This window comes from Schistocerca cancellata, chromosome 11, assembly GCF_023864275.1.
Source record: "Schistocerca cancellata isolate TAMUIC-IGC-003103 chromosome 11, iqSchCanc2.1, whole genome shotgun sequence".
Lineage (NCBI taxonomy): Eukaryota > Metazoa > Arthropoda > Insecta > Orthoptera > Acrididae > Schistocerca > Schistocerca cancellata.
In genome coordinates this window covers 170,701,083-170,722,304 of record NC_064636.1, presented here as the reverse complement: position 1 = coordinate 170,722,304, position 21,222 = coordinate 170,701,083, and the positions used below count along the sequence as shown (strand labels likewise).

The 21,222-nt window shown below is 42.3% G+C and overlaps 1 protein-coding gene across 2 annotated transcripts in view; it reads right to left on the bottom strand.

Annotated features, from left to right (window-relative positions):
- The window catches only part of LOC126108767 (poly [ADP-ribose] polymerase tankyrase-1-like), a 65,000-nt gene that overhangs the window by 21,717 nt on the left and 22,061 nt on the right, over window positions 1-21,222 (bottom strand). Inside the window, exon 2 of one of the 2 annotated variants that reach the window (XM_049914119.1) lies at window positions 7,816-7,938. The exons of the other annotated variant lie outside the window; for it this stretch is intronic. Coding sequence (XP_049770076.1) covers window positions 7,816-7,938 — 123 coding nt within the window. The remainder of the gene's footprint in view (window positions 1-7,815; window positions 7,939-21,222) is intronic. 2 annotated transcript variants of the gene reach the window in all.

Here is a 21,222-nt window from a genome sequence, read left to right as displayed (position 1 = left end):
TGAAACTTCCTGGCAGATTAAACCTGTGTGCCGGACCGAGACTCGAACTCGGGACCTTGGGCTTTCGGCGGCAAGTGCTCTACCAACTGAGCTACCCAAGCACGACTCACGACCCGTCCCCCTAGCTTTAATTCCGCCAGTACCTCGTCTCCCACCTTCAAAACTTCACAGGAGCTCTCCTGCGTACCTTGCAGATCTAAAGTGCGCGTCATTTATGACGGCGGCCGAGTTTAGGTTCGTTCTGCGCATCTGACGTCACAAAACACAGTCAGCCAATGAACAGAGGACGACGTTGCCAGAGCTCGACTGCAGTGCAGAGCACGGACGAGTGTCTTCAGTTTCAGAAACGTTCAGTCATAAATAAAGTAACTGAACAAAAGCAATGTCTCGATAGCAGACTTTCTTTTATAGAAAGTTTGCAAAAAGCATTCTTTATACCAATTGCTTCATATTCTATTAATTAATTAAACCAAACAAGCAATAAGCCTCCTAATTCAGGCGATAGCAAGGAAAGGTGTTTGTGTCATTCCCACGAACCGCTTTTTCGGAATAAACAACAGCGGTACTTCTTTATTTCCTATTGTACTTCGACCAAACGTGAGTAATTCATAATCATACCAGCAGTGTCTGTCGGTGTTTTGCGTGATATTTTAAAGTCCTCCGGAAGATCCATTAAATGACAAGTTGTGTTAGCGGCAGCTCAGCGTGTTCGGTCGGAGAGCCGGTTGTCCTCTGTAATAAAAAAAACTGAGTCGAAGGCTCAACCACCGAACTTTAGAACAGGATGTCTTGCGACGTCCGCAACGACCAAACACAACGATTTTAAAAAAATTAATGATTAAAGTGTAGGGTTGCTAAGCGAAAGGTTTTGAGTTCAAACTTTGATTGGTGCTTAATATTTTGTTTATTTAAAACAATATCGAAGTGTCTTACTTGATGAATTTTATTCGTTTGAACGTAATTTTTTGAAATTTCTAGTGGCAACTAAAATCGACAATACGGAAAGTATACGCTATCAACTTTTACCTCTGCAAACTCTTCAAAATTTCGTGCAATGGTGTACTACATCTAATGCTGCACAGTAACTGCGTTGAACATCGAAACAAAATTAAGTCATTTATGGGGGGAAGGTATCAGTCAAGATGATGTTCAAAAATCAAATTTGTGGGCCAAATAGTTTTTGTGAAATCGAATGATAAGTGTGTCAAAGCAGTCGGAACACCATGTGTCTGCACAGCCGAGCAGTGCAGTGACGACAAAATCGCGCACAGCGCGGAAAGCGGGGAGCACGTCTTTGTAGCAGCGAAAGGGTTAATGTGGTCGTGGTGGCTTTACTTCATAAACTGCGCGCTCCCCCCTAAACGTAAGTTTCCGAACTATACAATGGCGCTGCTTCTCTTGGTGCGTACAACTGAGAATGCAGAAATCTCCCGCGCCTGGGTGGGCATGCGCGAAGTTAAAAGAATTGAACTTTAGCACTCCTGGAAGAAAGGATATTGCGGAGACATGGCTTAACTACAGCTTTGGGGATGTTTCTGAAATGAAATTTTCACTCTGCAGCGGCGTTTGCGCTGCTGATATGAAACTTCCTAGCTGATTAAAACTGCGTGCCGCACCGAGACTTGAACTCGGGACCTTTGCCTTTCGCAGGCAAGTGCTCCACCATCTGAGCTACCCACGCACAAGTAGGAGACGAGGAACTGGCGGAATTAAAGCTGTGGGGACGGGTCGTAGGACGTGCTTGGGAAGCTCAGATGGTAGAGCACTTGCCCGCGAAAGGCAAATGTCCCGAGTTCGAGTCTCGGTCTGGCACACAGTTTTAATCTGGCAGGGAGTTTCAAGATTCGTAATGTTTAGGTTACAAGCAACAGGCGGTATCCCAATAGCATTTGGCCGGTCGTTTTGGCCGAGCGGTTCTAGGCGCTTCAGTCCGGAACCGCGCTGCTGCTACGGTCGCAGGTTCGAATCCTGCCTCAGGCATGGATGTGAGTGATGTCCTTAGGTTGGTTAGGTGTAATTAGTTTTAAGTTCTAGGGGAGTGATGACCTCGGATGTAAGTCCCATAGTGCTTAGAGCTATTTGAACCAATAGCAATGAAATGAACACCCTTAGCTGCTTACAGGCGTTGATATACGTCAACGGGGACAGATGAAAATTTGTGCCCTGACCGGGACTCGAACTCGGGATCTCCTGCTTACATGGCAGACGCTCTATCCCTCTGAGCCACCGAGGACACACAGGATAGCGCGACTGCATGGATTTATCTGTGGCACGTCTCCTGCGAAACCCACATTCTCACCGTATTGTCCCGCACTACATTCGTAGTGCCCCCGCCCATTATACTCATTACTCGCGGCGCGTTGCCGATTCCCGTAAGAGTTCGGGCATTGTTAGCGCATTCGCATAGAAGATCAAGATGGTCAAGTGGCCGGTGAGCCTTAACTATATATTTACTAATATGGTATCTGTTCTTTCGGACATGTCCGAAAGAACAGTTACCATCTTAGTAAATATGAACCAACAGCATTTGTTTATTTGCCCCCTTTCGGCTTATGTTAAAGACATTTTCAGAATTTTTGGCCACTTGCGGAGACAACGGCCTTGTCGCAGTTGATACACGGTTCCCGTAACATCGCCGAAGTTAAGCGCTGTCGGGCGTGGCCGGCACTTGGATGGGTGACCATCCGGGCCGCCACGCGCTCTGGCCATTTTTCGGGGTGCACTCGGCCTCCCGTCATAACCACCGGGGGAGCGGTATGCTGACCACACGCCCCTCCTGTCCGCGTCCTCATCTGAGGGTGACACGGCGGTCGGTCGGTCCCGATGGATCTCTTGTGGCTTGAAGACGGAGTGCTATGGATGGTGCTGGCGGCTGCTCGGTCGGTTTTCTCGTGGTACCACGACCGTCAACTGTATAATCGCACAGTATACGAACGTGTTACCACGAGAACCGGCCGACACCAGCCACAGGGGCCAAAAATTCTGAAGATGGCTTTCACATAAACCGAAACCGATGGATAAACAAACACTATTGCCATCTCGACTGTTGATTTTAACCCAAGTATACCACCAGATCGCTGCACTCAATCGACAATGTTGTCTAAATTTATGAGATCTGTGATGGTAAAATATTTTTTGATCTTTCAATCGATGCTAATAACATAAAATTGTATAACACATGTAATGATAGAGCATTTGAGTGGGATTTTAACTTCATTTTTCTTTTACAATATTGCAGTGCCTGTGTTGTTAAGAAGAACGATGGGATGGTCCCCCCCGCATCTTTCCTCTTTACAAGGCGGGCACCGCAATATCGTATTTATCAGCCGAGACCTGGCAACGACTTTCAGTTAAAATCTCGACCCCTGCGTGGGCTTAACGCTGCGTGTGTACGAGTGCAGGCTGTGAGGTTAAGGGCGACCGCTCTCGTAAAGCCGAGAACCCGGGTTCGAGTCGCGGTGAGGCACAATATTTTCATTGTCGTCATTCCCTTGGTTGTTCGTATTTGCTACTGCGAATGAGTTTCACTTAGAAGAGGAGCGTTTTTGAAGCAAGTACCGTTCTGAAATTAAAAAAAGACGCGCTAAGATATCCCAATAATTTTATTTTTACATGAAAGCCTGTACGTTAATCTACTTTTCTACATAATTTCCGTCAATATTGAGACACTTGTCACAACGCTGTACAAGTTTTTGAATTCCCGCCTCACAGAAGTCTGCCGCCCGACTTGTTAACCACTGCATTGGCTTCTTCATCGTCTCGAAGACGCTGACCGCCCAGGTGTTTCTAGGAACAGATGGTAGTCTGACTGCGCTGTGTGCAGTTTGTGGCTGGTTGGACTCATTGTTGGATTATTCGCCATTGTAGTGTTGGGCGGTGGGACGTGAACAGCGCGTGGCGTTGGGCTGTTGGAGGTGAGCCGCCAGCAGTGGTGGATGTGGGGAGTGAGGTGCCAGAGATAGGTTACTATGAGCGGACGATCTGGACGTGTGTCCGTCAGAAGAAGGAAATTTGTAAGACTGGATGTCATGAACTGATACATATATTATGAGCACAAAGAAACTCTCATCTCTGAATACAAAGTACGGCACGATTTACAAAACAGCAAACGTCAAATACCTCGGTGAAACACTGCAAATGAGTGGACATAACAGAGACTCAAACGAAGAAAGAAAACCTAAACTGCACAAGGCATACAAAGTAGTGTGGAATCATCAAATGGTTCAAATGGCTCTGAGCACTATGGGACTTAACATCTGAGGTCATCAGTCCCCTGGAACTTAGAACTACTTAAACCTAACTAACCTAAGGACATCACACACATTCATGCCCGAGGCAGGACTCGAACCTGCGACCGTAGCTGTCTCGCGGTTCCAAGCTGAAGCGCGTAGAACCGCACGGCCACACTGGACGGCAACAAGAGGTGTATCTCACAAAAAGCCACCGACACGGTGGTGCTCCCCGAGGCACTATATGCAGCAGAGACCACACTAATCCTAGGGCACACATCTATCAGACAACTAGAAAAAGTACAACGGAAAATACTTAGGAAAATATTTGGCGCAACTAACAACAATGGAATATGGCTCAAGAAACCTACAGAGGAACTATACAAACATACAGAGACAATCACAGAAAACACTAGAAAACGCAGACTACAATTCTATGGACACCTATACAGAATGCCATCACACAGACTGACCAAACAAATCTTTGACTGGTAACCACTAGAAATAACAATTGAGTGGCAGAGGTAAGAAACGACCTGAACCAACTCCACATATCAGCAGACACAATAAACGACAGAATAAAAATCAGAAACATCATTAAGAAACGTAAACTACATGAGATACACTGTGACAAACGAACAGGCGTAAAGTGGACCGAAGAAAGCAAGCGAGATCACAGCCGGAAGATGAAAGAAATATGGGTAACCAAAAAGGCAATCAAGGTGAAGCCCAAGACACAAAGCTGACAAGAAGCATGGGCAGAAGACCGGAAACACAAAAACAGTGAGCGAATGAGGGAAGTTTGGGCAGCAAGGAAGGCAGCAAAAGGAATTGACCATGTAGTTTAGTCCAACTGCGCTCTTTAAGGGCAAAACACGAATAATAATAATAATAATGACTTTTTAACACTATTAAGGTAAATACATTGTTTGTTCTGCATCAACATCTTTCATTTGAGAACCATGCCTATCAGTAGTTAGTGCCTTCAGTAGTTAGAAACTTTTATTTAGCTGGCAGCATTGCCGCTCGCTGTATTGCAGTAGTTCGAGTAACAAAGATTTTTGTGAGGTAAGTGATTCATAAAAGGTATACGTTATTCTTAGTCAAGGCGATTCTTTTGTAGAGATTATTGAAAGTCAGATTGCGCTGCGCTAAAATACAGGGTGATTCAAAAAGAATACCACAACTTTAGGAATTTAAAACTCTGCAACGACAAAAGGCAGAGCTAAGCACTATCTGTCGGCGAATTAAGGGAGCTATAAAGTTTCATTTAGTTGTACATTTGTTCGCTTGAGGCGCTGTTGACTAGGCGTCAGCGTCAGTTGATGCTAAGATGGCGACCGCTCAACAGAAAGCTTTTTGTGTTATTGAGTACGGCAGAAGTGAATCGACGACAGTTGTTCAGCGTGCATTTCGAACGAAGTATGGTGTTAAACCTCCTGATAGGTGGTGTATTAAACGTTCGTATAAACAGTTTACAGAGAATGGGTGTTTGTGCAAAGGGAAAAGTTCTGGACGGCCGACAACGAGTGATGAAAATGTAGCACGCATCCAGCAAGCATTTGTTCGCAGCCCAGGAAAATCGACTCGCAGAACTAGCAGAGATCTGCAAATTCCACAATCAACTGTATGGAGAGTCCTACCAAAAAGGTTAGTTATGAAACCTGAACGTCAACTACCCGAGGCGATGGATCGGCCGCCAGGCAGCCCGTGACAGAGCACTTCATCACTGGCCTCCAAGAAGCCCTGATCTTACCCCCTGCGATTTTTTCTTATGGGGCTATGTTAAGGATATGGTGTTTCGGCCACCTCTCCCAGCCACCATTGATGATTTGAAACGAGAAATAACAGCAGCTATCCAAACTGTTACGCCTGATATGCTACAGAGAGTGTGGAACGAGTTGGAGTATCGGGTTGATATTGCTCGAGTGTCTGGAGGGGGCCATATTGAACATCTCTGAACTTGTTTTTGAGTGAAAAAAAAAACTTTTTAAATAGTCTTTGTAATGATGTATAACAGAAGGTTATATTATGTTTCTTTCATTAAATACACATTTTTAAAGTTGTGGTATTCTTTTTGAATCACCCTGTATTGTATGTCAGTGTAGTGATGATCATAAGTAAAGATAAAACTGTCTAAGTACGTTGAGTTTTACTCAGCAGTTTCTGTATCAAATAACGTAAGAGTTTTTCCAGCACTGTCATTCTTAATTTTCCAAGGGGAAATTTCAGACGTTTTGCTTTAGTTTGTGGTGTTGTTGCGGTGTTTTGCAAAAGTTTTCCTTTAAAACGCCTGGGTGTGGTGTAACAGTGTGTCTGTCGTACAGCAGAAACACAAAAGGCACGGATATAATTTATCAATCGTTCCCAAAAGACGTTAAAGTGCATAAGTGTCACCGAAAAGATCGTTTCAATGTTGCGACTTCAACTGTCAGTTCATTACATTTCACATTAGATTAGATTAGTACTTGTTCCATAGATCATGAATACGACACTTCGTAATGATGTGGAATGTGTCAGGTTAATAAAAGGTGTCTATACAAGATATTACATTAGACAAAATATTACATGACACTCAATAATTTTTTTTGTGGAGGTTGGGAAATTACCCACTTACTATATCCAAAAATTCATCTAATGAATAGAAGGAGTTGCCATTAAGAAATTCTTTTAATTTCCTTTTAAATGCTATATGGCTATCTGTAAGACTTTTTATGCTATTAGGTAAGTGGCCAAAGACTTTTGTGGCAGCATAATTTACCCCCTTCTGAACCAAAGTTAGATTTAATCTTGAGTAGTGAAGATCATCCTTTCTCCTAGTGTTGTAGCCATGTACACTGCTATTACTTTTGAATTCGTTAATAACAAATTTCATAAGTGAATATATATATATATATATATATATATATATATATATATATATATATATATATATATAGTGAGGCTACAGTGATGATCTCTAGCTCTTTAAATAAGTGTCTGCAGGACGATCTTGGATGAGCTCCAGCAATTATTCTGATTACACGCTTTTGTGCAATGAACACTCTTTTACTCAATGATGAGGTACGCCAGAATACGATGCCATACGAAAGCAGAGAATGAAAATAGGCGTGGTAAGTTAATTCACTCAGATGTATATCGCCAAAATTTGCAATGACCCTAACAGCATAAGAAGCTGAACTCAAACGTTTCACCATATCCTCAGTGTGTTTTTTTCCAGTTCAACCCCTCATCAATGCATACACCTAGAAATTTTGAATATTCTACCTTAGCTACCGATTTCTGATCGAAGTCTATATTTATTCATGGTGTCATTCCATTTACTGTGTGGATCTGTATATACTGTGTTCTGTCAAAGTTTTTGGGAGCCCATTTGCAGAGAACCACTTAATGATTTTCTGAAAAACATCGTTTACAATTTCACCAGTTAATTCTTGTCTGTCGGGTATGATAGCTATACTTGTATCATCGGCAAAAAGTACCAGCTTTGCATCAGATGATTACCTCCGTGACTTTCGAGCAGAACTCCTTAATCTACCGCCGAAGAAAACACATGGACCAGACGCATTGCCGAGTGTAAATATACCTGCAAGTGTTCCCAGTGTTACTGGAAACTGACGCGCTGCTGACACAGTTTCTCCGAATAGGGCAGACAGGTTGCAGGCAAGGAAGACAATGAAAAATGCAACTGAGCACCTGGCTACTGCATCTGCGAAAAAAAAGAAAAATAGACCAGTCAACAGCGACAGATGACTGTGACACTGATAGTAAACAGATCACTGGAGTCTGTAAACGTAGAGAAGAATTACAATACAGGAACCACAGACTGACAGCTGTGTGTTCAAACCTCATGTATAGTGAGAAGTGCTTGAAACTCGAAGTGAAAGCTTGTGGTGAGAAAATAAAATATCAACAAAACTGTAAAAAGAAGCAAGTGCAGGAGAAAATGACTCAAATATCAGGCTAACTGTTTTTAAAAAAAAAGAGATAAACTGCTTGTTCAGTGGAAATAAACGAGCAAAGTGGCAAAGGGAAGATATTTGTAAAGCGGTTACACTCCCTGCTGTGTCTAGGAAGTGTTATTTGTTTTTAAGGAATCAGGTCGATTTCCCACTTCCAGGACTGTCAACAGTTAAGAGATGGACGTCACGCTTTTTCAGATGCTTTCCTGGTGTACTCACAGATGTTTTGCAACTAAAGAAAGTCCACTCATCCGTATTGACAAAAAACCGAACGTGTGTGTGTGTGTGTGTGTGTGTGTGTGTGTGTGTGTGTGTGTGTGAGTGTGAGTGATGTGTGAGTGCGCTATCATTCAACGAAATGAATGTAGACAGCAGTATTACCTATGATCCTTTTGAAGATTTTGTTGTAGAGCCACACAGTAACGTGCTATTTGTTATGGTACATCGTTTGTTTTCTGGATGCAAGCAACCCATTCACTATGATTTTGACACACAAATAACAGCTGAACGGTTAAACAGTTTTGCCTGCTCTGTACAAGATGTTGCGGTTGTGTGCGACCTCGGAACAACAAATCGATCTGTGTGGAAAGATTTTAATGTGATAAAAACAAATTCCTGCTTTTCCAGTCCGCAGTATGAAAAGAAACGAATCTGGGTGTTTTCACATGTTCCACATTCGTTTAAATTAACGAGGAACCGCTTTCTGGATGACGGACTAAAGCTTCCAAGTGGGAAAATTGTTAACAAATCTATTATAGAAAGACTGCTCGCATTAGATAGGAGTGAAATGAAGTCGTGTCCTAAACTGTCACAGCTTCACCTCGGTGTTAAGGGGAGAGAGCTTCAAAGGGGAACTGCACGACCGCTACGGTCGCAGGTTCGAATCCTGCCTCAGGCATGAATGAGTGTGATGTCCTTAGGTTAGTTAGGTTTAACTAGTTCTAAGCTCTAGGGGACTGATTACCTCAGATGTTAAGTCCCATAGTGCTCACAGCCATTTGAACCAGTTTGAACTTCAGAGGGTTTATTTGGCAATGCAACTTTTTTCGAGTACTGCAGGTAAAGCCGTAAAGTACCTAATGCCTGAAGGAGAGGAAGCAGCAAATTTTTTTCAGTTAGCAAACAACGCATTTGACATTCCTCATGCTCGGATATACAACAAGAATGCGTTATCATGTGGTTATGGGATACATAAGGATGTTCAAGAAAGAATATTAAGAGAACTGTACACGTGCGCCGAAAAAATGCTCATAGGCAATACAAATCACTTGCTCCCACTCCAGAAAGGCATAATGAGAACTGTTCGGTCATTATTTGGACTGTTTTCAGACCTTCAGCCACTACAAATGACACATTTTTTAACTCCAAGATTGAACTAGGATATACTGGAAAAATTTTTTCTCGCAGATCAGAGCAATCGGTCATTTGCGTTTGAACCCTTCTCCATCAGAAGTAACATATCGATTACGGCTGTTACTGCCGGGACACAATTCTCATGATATTCCTCTGTCGAGTGACACATTCGTAGAGGCAGATGAGTGTAACGGGTTTTTAACGTCACATCTGGTCACAGGAATTTTTCCCGACATGAGCGAAGCACTGCAAATGATAGAAGGTGAAAAAAAGCTACAAGATATTAATTTTCCTCTTTAACCTGCACGAGAAGAATCTGCTCTCAAAGAGGGATCTACATCTACATGGATACTCTGCAACTCACATCTAAGTGCCTGGCAGAGGGTTCATCGAACCACCTTCACAATCCTCTATTATTCCAGCCTCGTACAGCGCGCGGGAAGAATGAACACCTACATCTTTCCGTACGAGCTCTGATTTCCCTTAGTTTATTGTGGTGATCGTTCCTACCTGTGTAGATCTGTGTCAACAAAACATTTTCGCATTCGGAGGAGAAAGTTGGTGACTAGAATTTCGTGAGAAGATTCCGTCGCACCGAAAAACACCTTTCTTTTAATGATGTCCAGCCCAAATCCTGTATCATTTCTGTGACACTATATTTCGCGATAATACAAAACGTGCTGCCTTCCTTTGTACTCCGTCAGTCCCACCTGGTAAGGATCCCACACCGCGCAGCAGTATTCTAAAAGAGGACGGACAAGCGTAGTGTAGGCTGTCTCCTTAGCAGGTCTGTTACGTTTTCTAAGTGTCCTGACCATAAAACGCAGTCTTCTGTTAGCCTTCCCCACAACATTGTCTATGTGTTCCTACCAATGTAAGTTGCTCTTAATTCTAATACCTAAGAAATTAGTTGAATTAACGGCTTTTACATTAGACTGATTTATCGTGTAACCAAAGTTTAACGAGTTCCTTTTAGCACTCATGTCAATGATCTCTCACCTTTCGTTATTTAGGGTCAACTGCCACTTTTCGCACCATTCAGATATCTTTACTAAATCGTTTTGCAGTTTGTTTTGATCTTCTGATGACTTTATTAGTCGATAAACGACAGCGTCATCTGCAAACAACCAAAGATGGCTGCTCAGATTGTCTCCCAAATCGTTCATATAGATAAGGAACAGCAAAGGGCCTATAACACTTCTTTGGGGAACGCCAGAAATCACTTCCGTTTTACTCGATGACTTTCCGTGAATTACAACGAATTGTGACCCCTCTGACAGGAAATCACAAACCCAGTCACATAACTGAGACGATATTCCATAAGCACGCAATTTCACTACGAGCCGCTTGTGTGGTACAGTGTCAAAAGCCTTCCGGAAATCCAGAAATACGGAATCGATCTGAAATCCCTTGTCAATAGCACTCAACACTTCATGTGAATAAAGAGCTAGTTGTGTTTCACAGGAAGGACGTTTTCTAAACCCATGTTGACTGTGTGTCAAGAGACCGTTTTCATGGAGGTAATTCATAATGTTCGAATACTATATATGTTCCAAAATCCTGCTCTGCCGAAGGATTCCGTTACCTAGCTGGCTACATTGCAAATCGTGCAAAGAACTGTGACAACACACTGGGAACGCCTTCTGGTGATATTTTAAGGCCTCCAACAAATGAAAATTATGATTGCATTGAATTTCTATCTCGCGGTGGGCTTACAGTTCCAACACATGAGTGGCTATATAAGGTATCTCAGTTGGAACTAATTTTTATGAATTTAATGGATTGGATAGTATTTCAAAGGAAAAAAATATAGTTAAACCAATATGCACAGCTGACCAAACTAAATACCCGGATTATTCTTCACTACATGTCAGAACACGATTCTTCATTCGTATGCGGTTCCTCAATGTTGTTGTTGTTGTCTACAGTCCAGAGATTGCTTTGATGCAGCCCTCCATGCTACTCTATCCTGTGCAAGCTTCTTCATCTCCCAGTACGTACTGCAACCTATGTCCTTCTGAATCTGCTTAGTGTATTCATCTCTTGGTCTCCCTCTACGATTACCCTCCACTCTGCCCTCCAATACTAAATTGGTGATCCCTTGATGCCTCAGATCATGCCCTACCACCCGATCCCTTCTTCTTGTCAAGTTGCGCCACAAACTTCTCTTCTCCCTAATTCTATTCAATACCTCCTCATTAGTTATGTGATCTACCCATCTAATCTTCAGCATTTTTCTGTAGCACCACATTTCGAAAGCTTCTATTCTCTTCTTGTCCAAACTATTTACTGTCCACGTTTCACTTCCATACATGGCCACACTCCATACAAATACTTTCAGAAACGACTTCCTGATACTTAAATCTATACTCGATGTTAACAAATTTCTCTTCTTCAGAAACGCTTTCCTTGCAATTGCCAGTCTACTTTTTATATGCTCTCTACTTCGACAATCTTCAGTTATTTTGCTCCCCAAATAGCAAAACTTCATGCGTCTCATTTCCTAATCTAATACCCTCAGCATCACCCGATTTAATTCGACTACATTCCATTATCCTAGTTTTGCTTCTGTTGATGTTCATCTTATGTCTTTCTTTCAAGACACTGTCCATTCCGTTCATCTGCTCTTCCAGGTTCTTTGCTGTCTCTGACAGAATTACAATGTCACCGGCGAACCTCAAAATTTTTATTTCTTCTCCATGGATTTTAATTCCTAATCCGAATTTTTCTTTTGTTTCCTTTACTGCTTGCTCAATATACAGATTGAATAACATCAGGGATAGGCTACAACCTTGTCTCACTCCCTTCCCAACCACTGCTTCCCTTTCAAGGCCCTCTACTCTTATAACTGCCATCTGGTTTCTGAACAAATTTTAAATATTCTTTCGCTCCCTGTAATTCACCCCTGCCATCTTCAGAATTTGAAAGAGAGTATTCCAGTCAACATTGTCGAAAGCTTTCTCTAGGTCTACAAATGCTAGAAACATAGGTTTGTCTTTCCTTAATCTATTTTCTAAGATAAGTCGTAGGGTCAGTATTGCCTCAATACGAAGCATAAAATGCAGAAAGCAGCCGCAGCACAGAAGCAGAAATCAAGGCAGTGGCACTCTTCTTCCACTACTAACAGGCAAATCAACTGTTTCAAATAATTTCCTGAGAACTTATTGCTGTTCTAAGTTGTTGCCTGTCTTTAATAAGAGTCGCTTGCTGCGATAGCCACTGCCTCACTTTGCTCCTACAGTGACGTCACTGCGCCAGCCAATCACAGTCGATTTAGCTTCGGGCCCAACTTCCCTTCTAAATAACCTTGAGTCTGACCCATCCTCTAAGCACTGAATCACTCATAGCATGTTGTCCGTAAACTTCGCATATTAGCCGATGAATTTCCCTTGGTTTAACTTGCTTTGCGTTTAGAAAAAGAATCACAGATCTCATTTCACACACGGCGGAGTTTTCAACTATGGCTGACATTATAAGGAAGCACTATAAAACCACACGTCGGCAGCAGCGATCTGAAAATGGCGTACATGTCTTCTCCTTGAGTCAGAGTAACTGCCGCGCATACTCGGAACTGCGATTGTAGCGCTGCCGCGGATAGAAATAGAAACGGAATTTACTTTGTGGAGGACCTTAGTACATATGCGCCCATGACTAATAAATAGCAGATGGAATTTAATGCGTGTGTCGCGAGCTCAGCAACGAGGGAGACGCGCAAAGGAAGTTGTAATGAGAAAGGCAGGCAACTCGCCAGACGACAAATCACTTCTGCTGAGACTAAATACAGTTTTCATAGTCACACTATCTGGACATACATCATTTGTCAAAGCTAAAGCAAACATTTTTCTGTCACAAAAGTTTATGTGGCGCACAGCTGCTCACATTATTTATGCATCATTAGTTTCCACATCAGAATAAAAAAAGCCTTGAAAACGATATGAAGCGTATTAGACAGTGTTATCGATACAACTGTATGCCCTCATCCACATATTCGTAATTCATTACGCTTGGTCTTAACCACGTCACATCTTGGATAAAAATTAAACCTAAATATGAAGTACTACAAAAGTAATACTGAGTTGGAGCGTATGGCAAAAACAAATAAATAAGTATTTTAAACATAGCTGCACAACAGCAACGGTTCCAAGTAATAAAATTGTAAACAGCCGACCAGTTGCAATGGATAAAGAATTCTTTACCTAGGTTTCGACAAATATAAATTTGTCTCCTTCAGAAGGTGGCAATTTTGCATTAGTAAGGACTAACGTACCATCGCCGTTTTTACAAATGTCGGCACAGATCCATTTGTCAAAATGAAATATAGCCCTAGAATTAGGGTTTGTCACGTAAATATAAATTAGTACATGGATCTTGCAGAGCTCACAACCTTTCATATAACGTGTTGACCATAAGAATAAATCTGATGTAAACATTACACCATGAATTCTTCTGCGTTTACTGGGAACTCATTGGATTTCGTTTAACGCGGAGTGGAAGCCAAGCCGACTCGAATATAGTCAGTTACGATAATACGTTTTACGCTGTGCGATACGCGCATATCGAGTGAGCGACAACACGGTGACCCAGCTCTACCGGCGCATTTAACTCCCACGGCAGTGGCCAGCACCTGGTCCCGACTAACCTGCAGACACGTGGGCAGTTGCAGTTGAGACGTAAAAAGAGACGAACAGAGAAACACTGTAGTTACGAATGTTATTTAATTTTTAAACAGAATGAAATATGTGTCAAAACTCCAGCAATACCGCACGCTTCTTAGGGGACCAGGCGGAAAGCATAACATGCTCTCGTTCTTAGCTGACATAGTATTGTAATTAAAAACAGGACTGTGACTTCTGAAATTTTCCCGGCGTATTTCTTCTTCTAATAATTTCCGGGTATGCAGCCGGATCCCGTCGACATTCTGCCACGATATTTCGGCCCAGAGACGTCCGGCCATCATCAGGTGAGTACACAACTACTGAAGAGCCCAGGTGCAGTCGCGGTAATCTTATAAATCGTGACAACGGCTTTCAGCTGGATAAAAATTGGAATCCTGTTATTAAAATTATACAATCACAGCGGAATCGACAGTGTCATTCGATACTCAATGACTAGATGAACCTTTATTTCCACCACCGAGGGCAGCACGTACAACTCGGCTATGCTGCGCATGTCAACACCTGACGCATGCGCTGTAGGATGCCAGTACATTTCACATGCGCGAGATTCGGCATAAATACCGCGACTGCACCTGGGCTCTTCAGTAGTTGTGTACTCACCTGATGATGGCCGGACGTCTCTGGGCCGAAATATCGTGGCAGAATGTCGACGGGATCCGGCTGCATACCCGGAAATTATTAGAAGAAAAAACAGGACTGATGGAAATTCTTAAGGTAAACGCGTGGTAATTTTTCTGATCGACCTATATGCAACGCAAAAGCATATTGCAGGAATTTCACTGTATAGTTACATATTGAAGCAACTGAAAGTATTAATTACAGTCTGTCGTCCGGTAATCTCTGAACTGCTTCCATATCCGAATCCGAGAAATACGTATTTGTACTAGAACTGTCATCTGCTACGTTGATAACGAGTCGATCAACGACGGAATCCACGAAGCCACCCAAACGCCACATTTTCTGCTCTTTTTTTATGAGACGACCTTTTGTATTCCGCCAGCGTTCACCAGTGATAAAAGCTTTGTGGGTCATCAGTGGCAGCTCAAGTGTCTTCTTATTTATCGCGACAAATCCCTTAACTTTGCTCCAGATCACTTGTGTTCTGTTGCGTTCATATTGCAGCGGTACGGTATAATTTTGCTTGCAGTATATTGTTAGAAACAAAAAGACGTGCATTTTTCAATAACATGATGATTAGATATTTTAATTAGCATATATCTGATGAATTTTACATTTAAAGTATCTAGGTATTGCAAAATGTGTGGAAAAAAAAGGAAAATGAAAGGAGATTTGCACTGTCGATTCATGGGTTGTATCGCTTATTCTATAAAGCTACGGATTCAGTTATACATCAGATTTTCAAAGCCCACTTAACTTTAATAATTACACTGACTCAGGAAACTCCAAAGCTGATTCATTCTTTAAATATGTAAAAAAAACTTGAAGAACAACCTGTTTCTCGCTACTTTTTAGCTGTATTTCGCGCGTGTATTTCACTACGGAACAGGATGCAGCGTCAGTCATTTTGACACTGCGTATTAACAGCACAACAATCAGAGCACAACAGTACAAAGACTGTGACTGTACACGACTTTTTAAGTAAAAACTACATAGCTAAAGTGTGGTTGAGGAAAACGTTGATGGCTGTTAATACATTAGAATGCCTAAAAACTTCATTTACTGGAACATTGTAACGAGAGCATAACACCAGTGTACTGCTTGGCTCCTAGAGCAGACACTTTTGCGATAAACTTTCGTGAAAGTGGACTTTACTTACCACGAAAACCTTTCTTATGAGTTATAAAGGGTAAAAAACTGGTAATGACCAACTTTCTTTACAAAAATATTACGAAAAACATTAATTAAATGTGTCATAACCTACAAATAACTGTCGAATGCGAAACTAATATCTATGATCATTATCATTCTTAGAACAAATGCTCTGATGACTTTTTTGTTCTCAATTCTTCTTCGTCGATTTCTGATGTTGTATCATGGGCGTGTTGGAGGTCGGACGTAATTGCTGTAAGTGTAATTTGGTAATTTCAAACAATAGACGCAATTTTACCTAGTTTTCTACTCTCTTATTGCAGTATTTGCTAACGCCACCAGCCTACGCTGTAAGAGGTCTCTGTGAATGCTTTAAATAACACGCTAGAGACAGATGCTATTCATATTGTTGTCGGCCATCTTAAGACCGATTGCGTTATTTCTCTGTATTTCGGAACTGATTAATAACATTCAACTCAGACTTCTTTTTAAAAAATAATACTAATAATACTCCGTCAGAGTGGAAAGGTATTTCGTCTAATTTCAATGGATTTTACATAGAAACATCGTGCTTGTGTGTGTGTGCTGATAGATCTGTGGCAAAGACGATGTTTTATCAATGCTTAAAAAAAGCATATACTTATCGAGAGAAGTTTCAAATATTACGAGATGGTACATACAGTTGTTCATGCTAGACAGTTTAATACCGTTAGGCTGCAGTTTTTGGATGTAGGCGAGATGCACTTACTGATCAAGCAGATGAACAATTAACAGAATCTTACCACCAAAGATAACTGCTATTACGGATGTACATGCTGCTTCATCTACATCTACATGGTTACTCTGCAATTCACACTTGACTTAAGTGCCTGGTAGAGGGTTCATCGAACCATTTTCATACTTCTTCTCTACCATTCCACTCTCGAATGGCGCGTGGGAAAAAGCAACACCTAAATCTTTCCGTTCGAGTTCTTATTTCTCTTATTTTATTATCACGATCATTCTCCCTACGTAGGTGGGTGTCAACAAAATATTTTCGCAATCGGAAGAGAAAGTTGGTGGTTGAAATTTCGTAAACTGATCACGCCGCAAAGAAAACCGCCTTTGTTTCAATGACTGCCACCCCAACTCGCGTAACGGGCTGCCATTATTTGCACTTTTTCGATGTTCTCCGTCAGTCCTGCCTGGTAAGGATCCCACACCGCGCAGCAATATTCCAGCAGAGGACGGACAAGTGTAATGTAGGCCGTCTATTTAGTGGGTTTGTCGCACCTTCTAAGTGTTCTGCCAACGAAGCGCAGTCTTTGTTTCGCATTCCCCACAATATTATCTATGTGGTCTCTCCAATTTAAGTTGCTCGTAATTGTAATTTCTAGGTATTTAATCGTATTGACAGCCCTTAGATTAGCGCGATTTGTCGTGTACTCAAAATTTATCGGATTTCTTTTAGAACCCATGTGGATGACCTCGCACTTTTCTTTGTTTAGTGCTTTCAAATGGCTCTGAGCACTATGGGACTTAACATCTATGGTCATCAGTCCCCTAGAACTTAGAACTACTTAAACCCAACTAACCTAAGGACATCACACAACACCCAGCCATCACGAGGCAGAGAAAATCCCTGACCCCGCCGGGAATCGAACCCGGGAACCCGGGCGCGGGAAGCGAGAACGCTACCGCACGACCACGAGCTGCGAGCTTTGTTTAGTGCTAATTGCCACTTTTCGCACCATACAGAAAGTCTCTGTAGATCATTTTGTAATTGGAATTGATCGTCTGATGATTTTACTAGACGGTAAATTACAGCAGCATCTGCAAACAATCTAAGGGGGCTGCTCAGGTCATCACCTAGGTCATTTATGTAAATCAGGAACAGCAGAGGGCCTATGACACTACTTTGCGGAACGCCAGATATCACTTCTGTTCTACTCGATGATTTACCGTCTATCACTACGAACTGTGACCTCTCTGAGAGAAAATCTCAAATCCAGTCACACAGCTGAGACGATATTCCATATGCATGCAATTTGATTAATAGTCGCTCGTGAGGAACGGTATAAAAAGCCTTCTGGAAATCTAGGAATATGGAATCGATCTGAGATCCCTTGTCGACAGCACTCATTACTTCATGGGAATAAAGAGCTAGCTGTCTTGCACAAGAACGATATTTTCTGAATCATTGTTGGTTGTGTATCAATAAGTCATTTTCTTCATGGTGATTCATAATGTTCGAGTAAGTATATGCTCCAAAACCCTACTGTAAATTGAGGTCAGTGATCTGGGTCTGTAATTCAATGGGTTACTCCTATTTCCTTTCTTGAATGTTGGTGTGACCCGTTCCAGTCTTCAGGAACGGACATTTCGTCAAGTGAGCGGTTGTATATGATTGCTAAGAAAGGCGCAATTGTGTCTGCATACTCTGAAAGGAAACCGATAGGTATACCATCTGGACCGGAAGACTTACGTTTCTGAAGTGATTCGAGTTGTTTCGCAACACCTAAGATTATCTACTTTTATGTCACTCATGCTTTTGGAAGGATCAGAGGTAAAGCTATTTATCTGCATTTTAATACATTTAAGATATTCGCAATCGTTTTCAGCGTATATTTTGAAAGTTTCACGTAACATCACGCAAACAATAATAAAGTAAGCCCACATCCAAAGATTTACTGTAGACGAACAAGCTTTATCAGATTCGTAAGATAGTTTTCACAGCGTGTGTATGTCTTTACAATACATTAATACAATAACACGATTCATGTTGTTGTTGTGGTCTTTAGTCCTGAGACTGGTTTGATGCAGCTCTCCATGCTACTCTATCCTGTGCAAGCTTCTTCATCTCCCACTACCTACTGCAGCCTACATCCTTCTGAATCTGCTTAGTGTATTCATCTCTTGGTCTCCCTCTACGATTTTTACCCTCCACACTGCCCTCCAAAACTAAATTGGTGATCCCTCGATGTCTCACAACAAGTCCTACCAACCGATCCCTTCTTCTAGTCAAGTTGTGCCACAAGCTCCTCTTCTACCCAATTCTATTCAATAACTCCTCATTAGTTATGTGATCAACCCATCTAATCTTCAGCATTCTTCTGTAGCACCACATTTCGAAAGCTTCTATTCTCTTCTTGTCCAAACTATTTATCGTCCATGTTTCACTTTCATACATGGTAACACTCCATACAAATACTTTCAGAAAAGACTTCCTGACGCTTAAGTCTATACTCGATGTTAACAAATTTTTCTTCTTCAGAAATTCTTTTCTTGGCGTTGCCAGTCTACATTTTATATTCTCTCTACTTCGACGATCATCAGTTATTTTGCTCCCCAAACAGCAAAGCTCCTTTACTACTTTAAGTGTCTCATTTCCTAATCTAATACCCTCAACATCACCCGACTTAATTCGACTACATTCCATTATCCTCGTTTTGCTTTTGTTGATGTTCATCTTATATCCTCCCTTCAAGACACCATCCATTCCGTTCAACTGCTCTTCCAAGTCCTTTGCTGTCTCTGACAGAATTACAATGTCATCGGCGAACCTCAAAGTTTTTATTTCTTCTCCATGGATTTTAATACCTACCCCGAACTTTTCTTTTGTTTCCTTTACTGCTTGCTCAATATACAGATTGAATAACATCGGGGAGAGGCTACAACCCTGTCTCACTCCCTTCCCAACCACTGCTTCCCTTTCATGTCCCTCGACTCTTATAACTGCCATCTGGTTTCTGTACAAATTGTAAATAGCCTTTCGCTCCCTATATTTTACCCCTGCCATCTTCAGAATTTGAAAGAGAGTATTCCAGTTAACATTGTCAAAAGCTTTCTCTAAGTCTACAAATGCTAGAAATGTAGGTTTGCCTTTTCTTAATCTTTCTTCTAAGATAAGTCATAAGGTCAGTATTGCCTCACGTGTTCCAGTATTTCTACGGAATCCAAACTGATCTTGCCCGAAGTCGGCCTCTACCAGTTTTTCCATTCGTCTGTAAAGAATTCGCGTTAGTATTTTGCAGCTGTGGCTTATTAAACTGATAGTACGGTAATTTTCACATCTGTCAACACCTGCTTTCTTTGGGATTGGAATTATTATATTCTTCTTGAAGGCTGAGGGTATTGCGCCTGTCTCATACATCTTGCTCACCAGATGGTAGAGTTTTGTCAGGACTGGCTCTCCCAATGTTGTCAGTGGTTCTAATGGAATGTTGGATTCATACAGACAGACATTCTACACGCCGCAACACGGTACACACCGCACCAGTACACATGTGCTATTGCTGCTGACCAATCACCGCATTTGTATTTTGTTTCCATACGCTTTATTCTTATGACAAACGAAGTATACACTTCCGCTCCTGAGACCACTTTACGGTGTGTCACGGCCACAGGAGCGTGTTGTTTACGCGCGTCTGTGACGTCATTCCCTCCGCCATTCGAGACCACTGCCTGTTGAATGGGGCTGGTCAGAGGACGCCATCTGCACGCTGCTGCCGCCTGCAGACTTCTGCGGTCACGCGGCGCGCACGCGCTAGGTTGCATTTTGTCGGCGTGTTTTTCACGCTGGACACTGGACACACGAATGAGAAACGCGCTGCGTTTTTATGATCCGTGAGCCTTCCAGCAAGAACATAGAGTAAATATCTCTGGAGTGAGCATTCACATGCGCAGAACAGATTTTGTGTTGTCAACATACATTGCCAGCCTGGTCACGTGACCTCGGGACGTCGTGTGTTTGTCCGCATAGCGCCCTGTATACTTCGAATGTCACTACATCCCTAGTACAGACCGATTCTTTTCGTACGTGTCGTGGATTATTTATACATGTTGCGCAGACTTTTTAACAGTATCCATTTGATACCGGGAATAAACCAGCTATCTTTGCGATAGGTGTCACAATTCAGATGCACTCGATTTTTGCTAGTTTTCGGTATGATACGGCATTCCCCCCCCCCCCCCCCCCCCCCCACTCCCATGAATCATGGACATTGCCGTTGGTGGGGAGGCTTGCGTGCCTCAGCGATACAGATAGCCGTACCGTAGGTACAACCACAACGGAGGGGTATCTGTTGAGAGGCCAGACAAACGTGTGGTTCCTGAAGAGGGGCTCAGCCTTTTCAGTAGTTGCAAGGGCAACAGTCTGGATGATTGACTGATCTGGCCTTGTAACGTTAACCAAAACGGCCTGGCTGTGCTGGTACTGCGAACGGATGAAAGCAAGGAGAAACTACGGCCGTA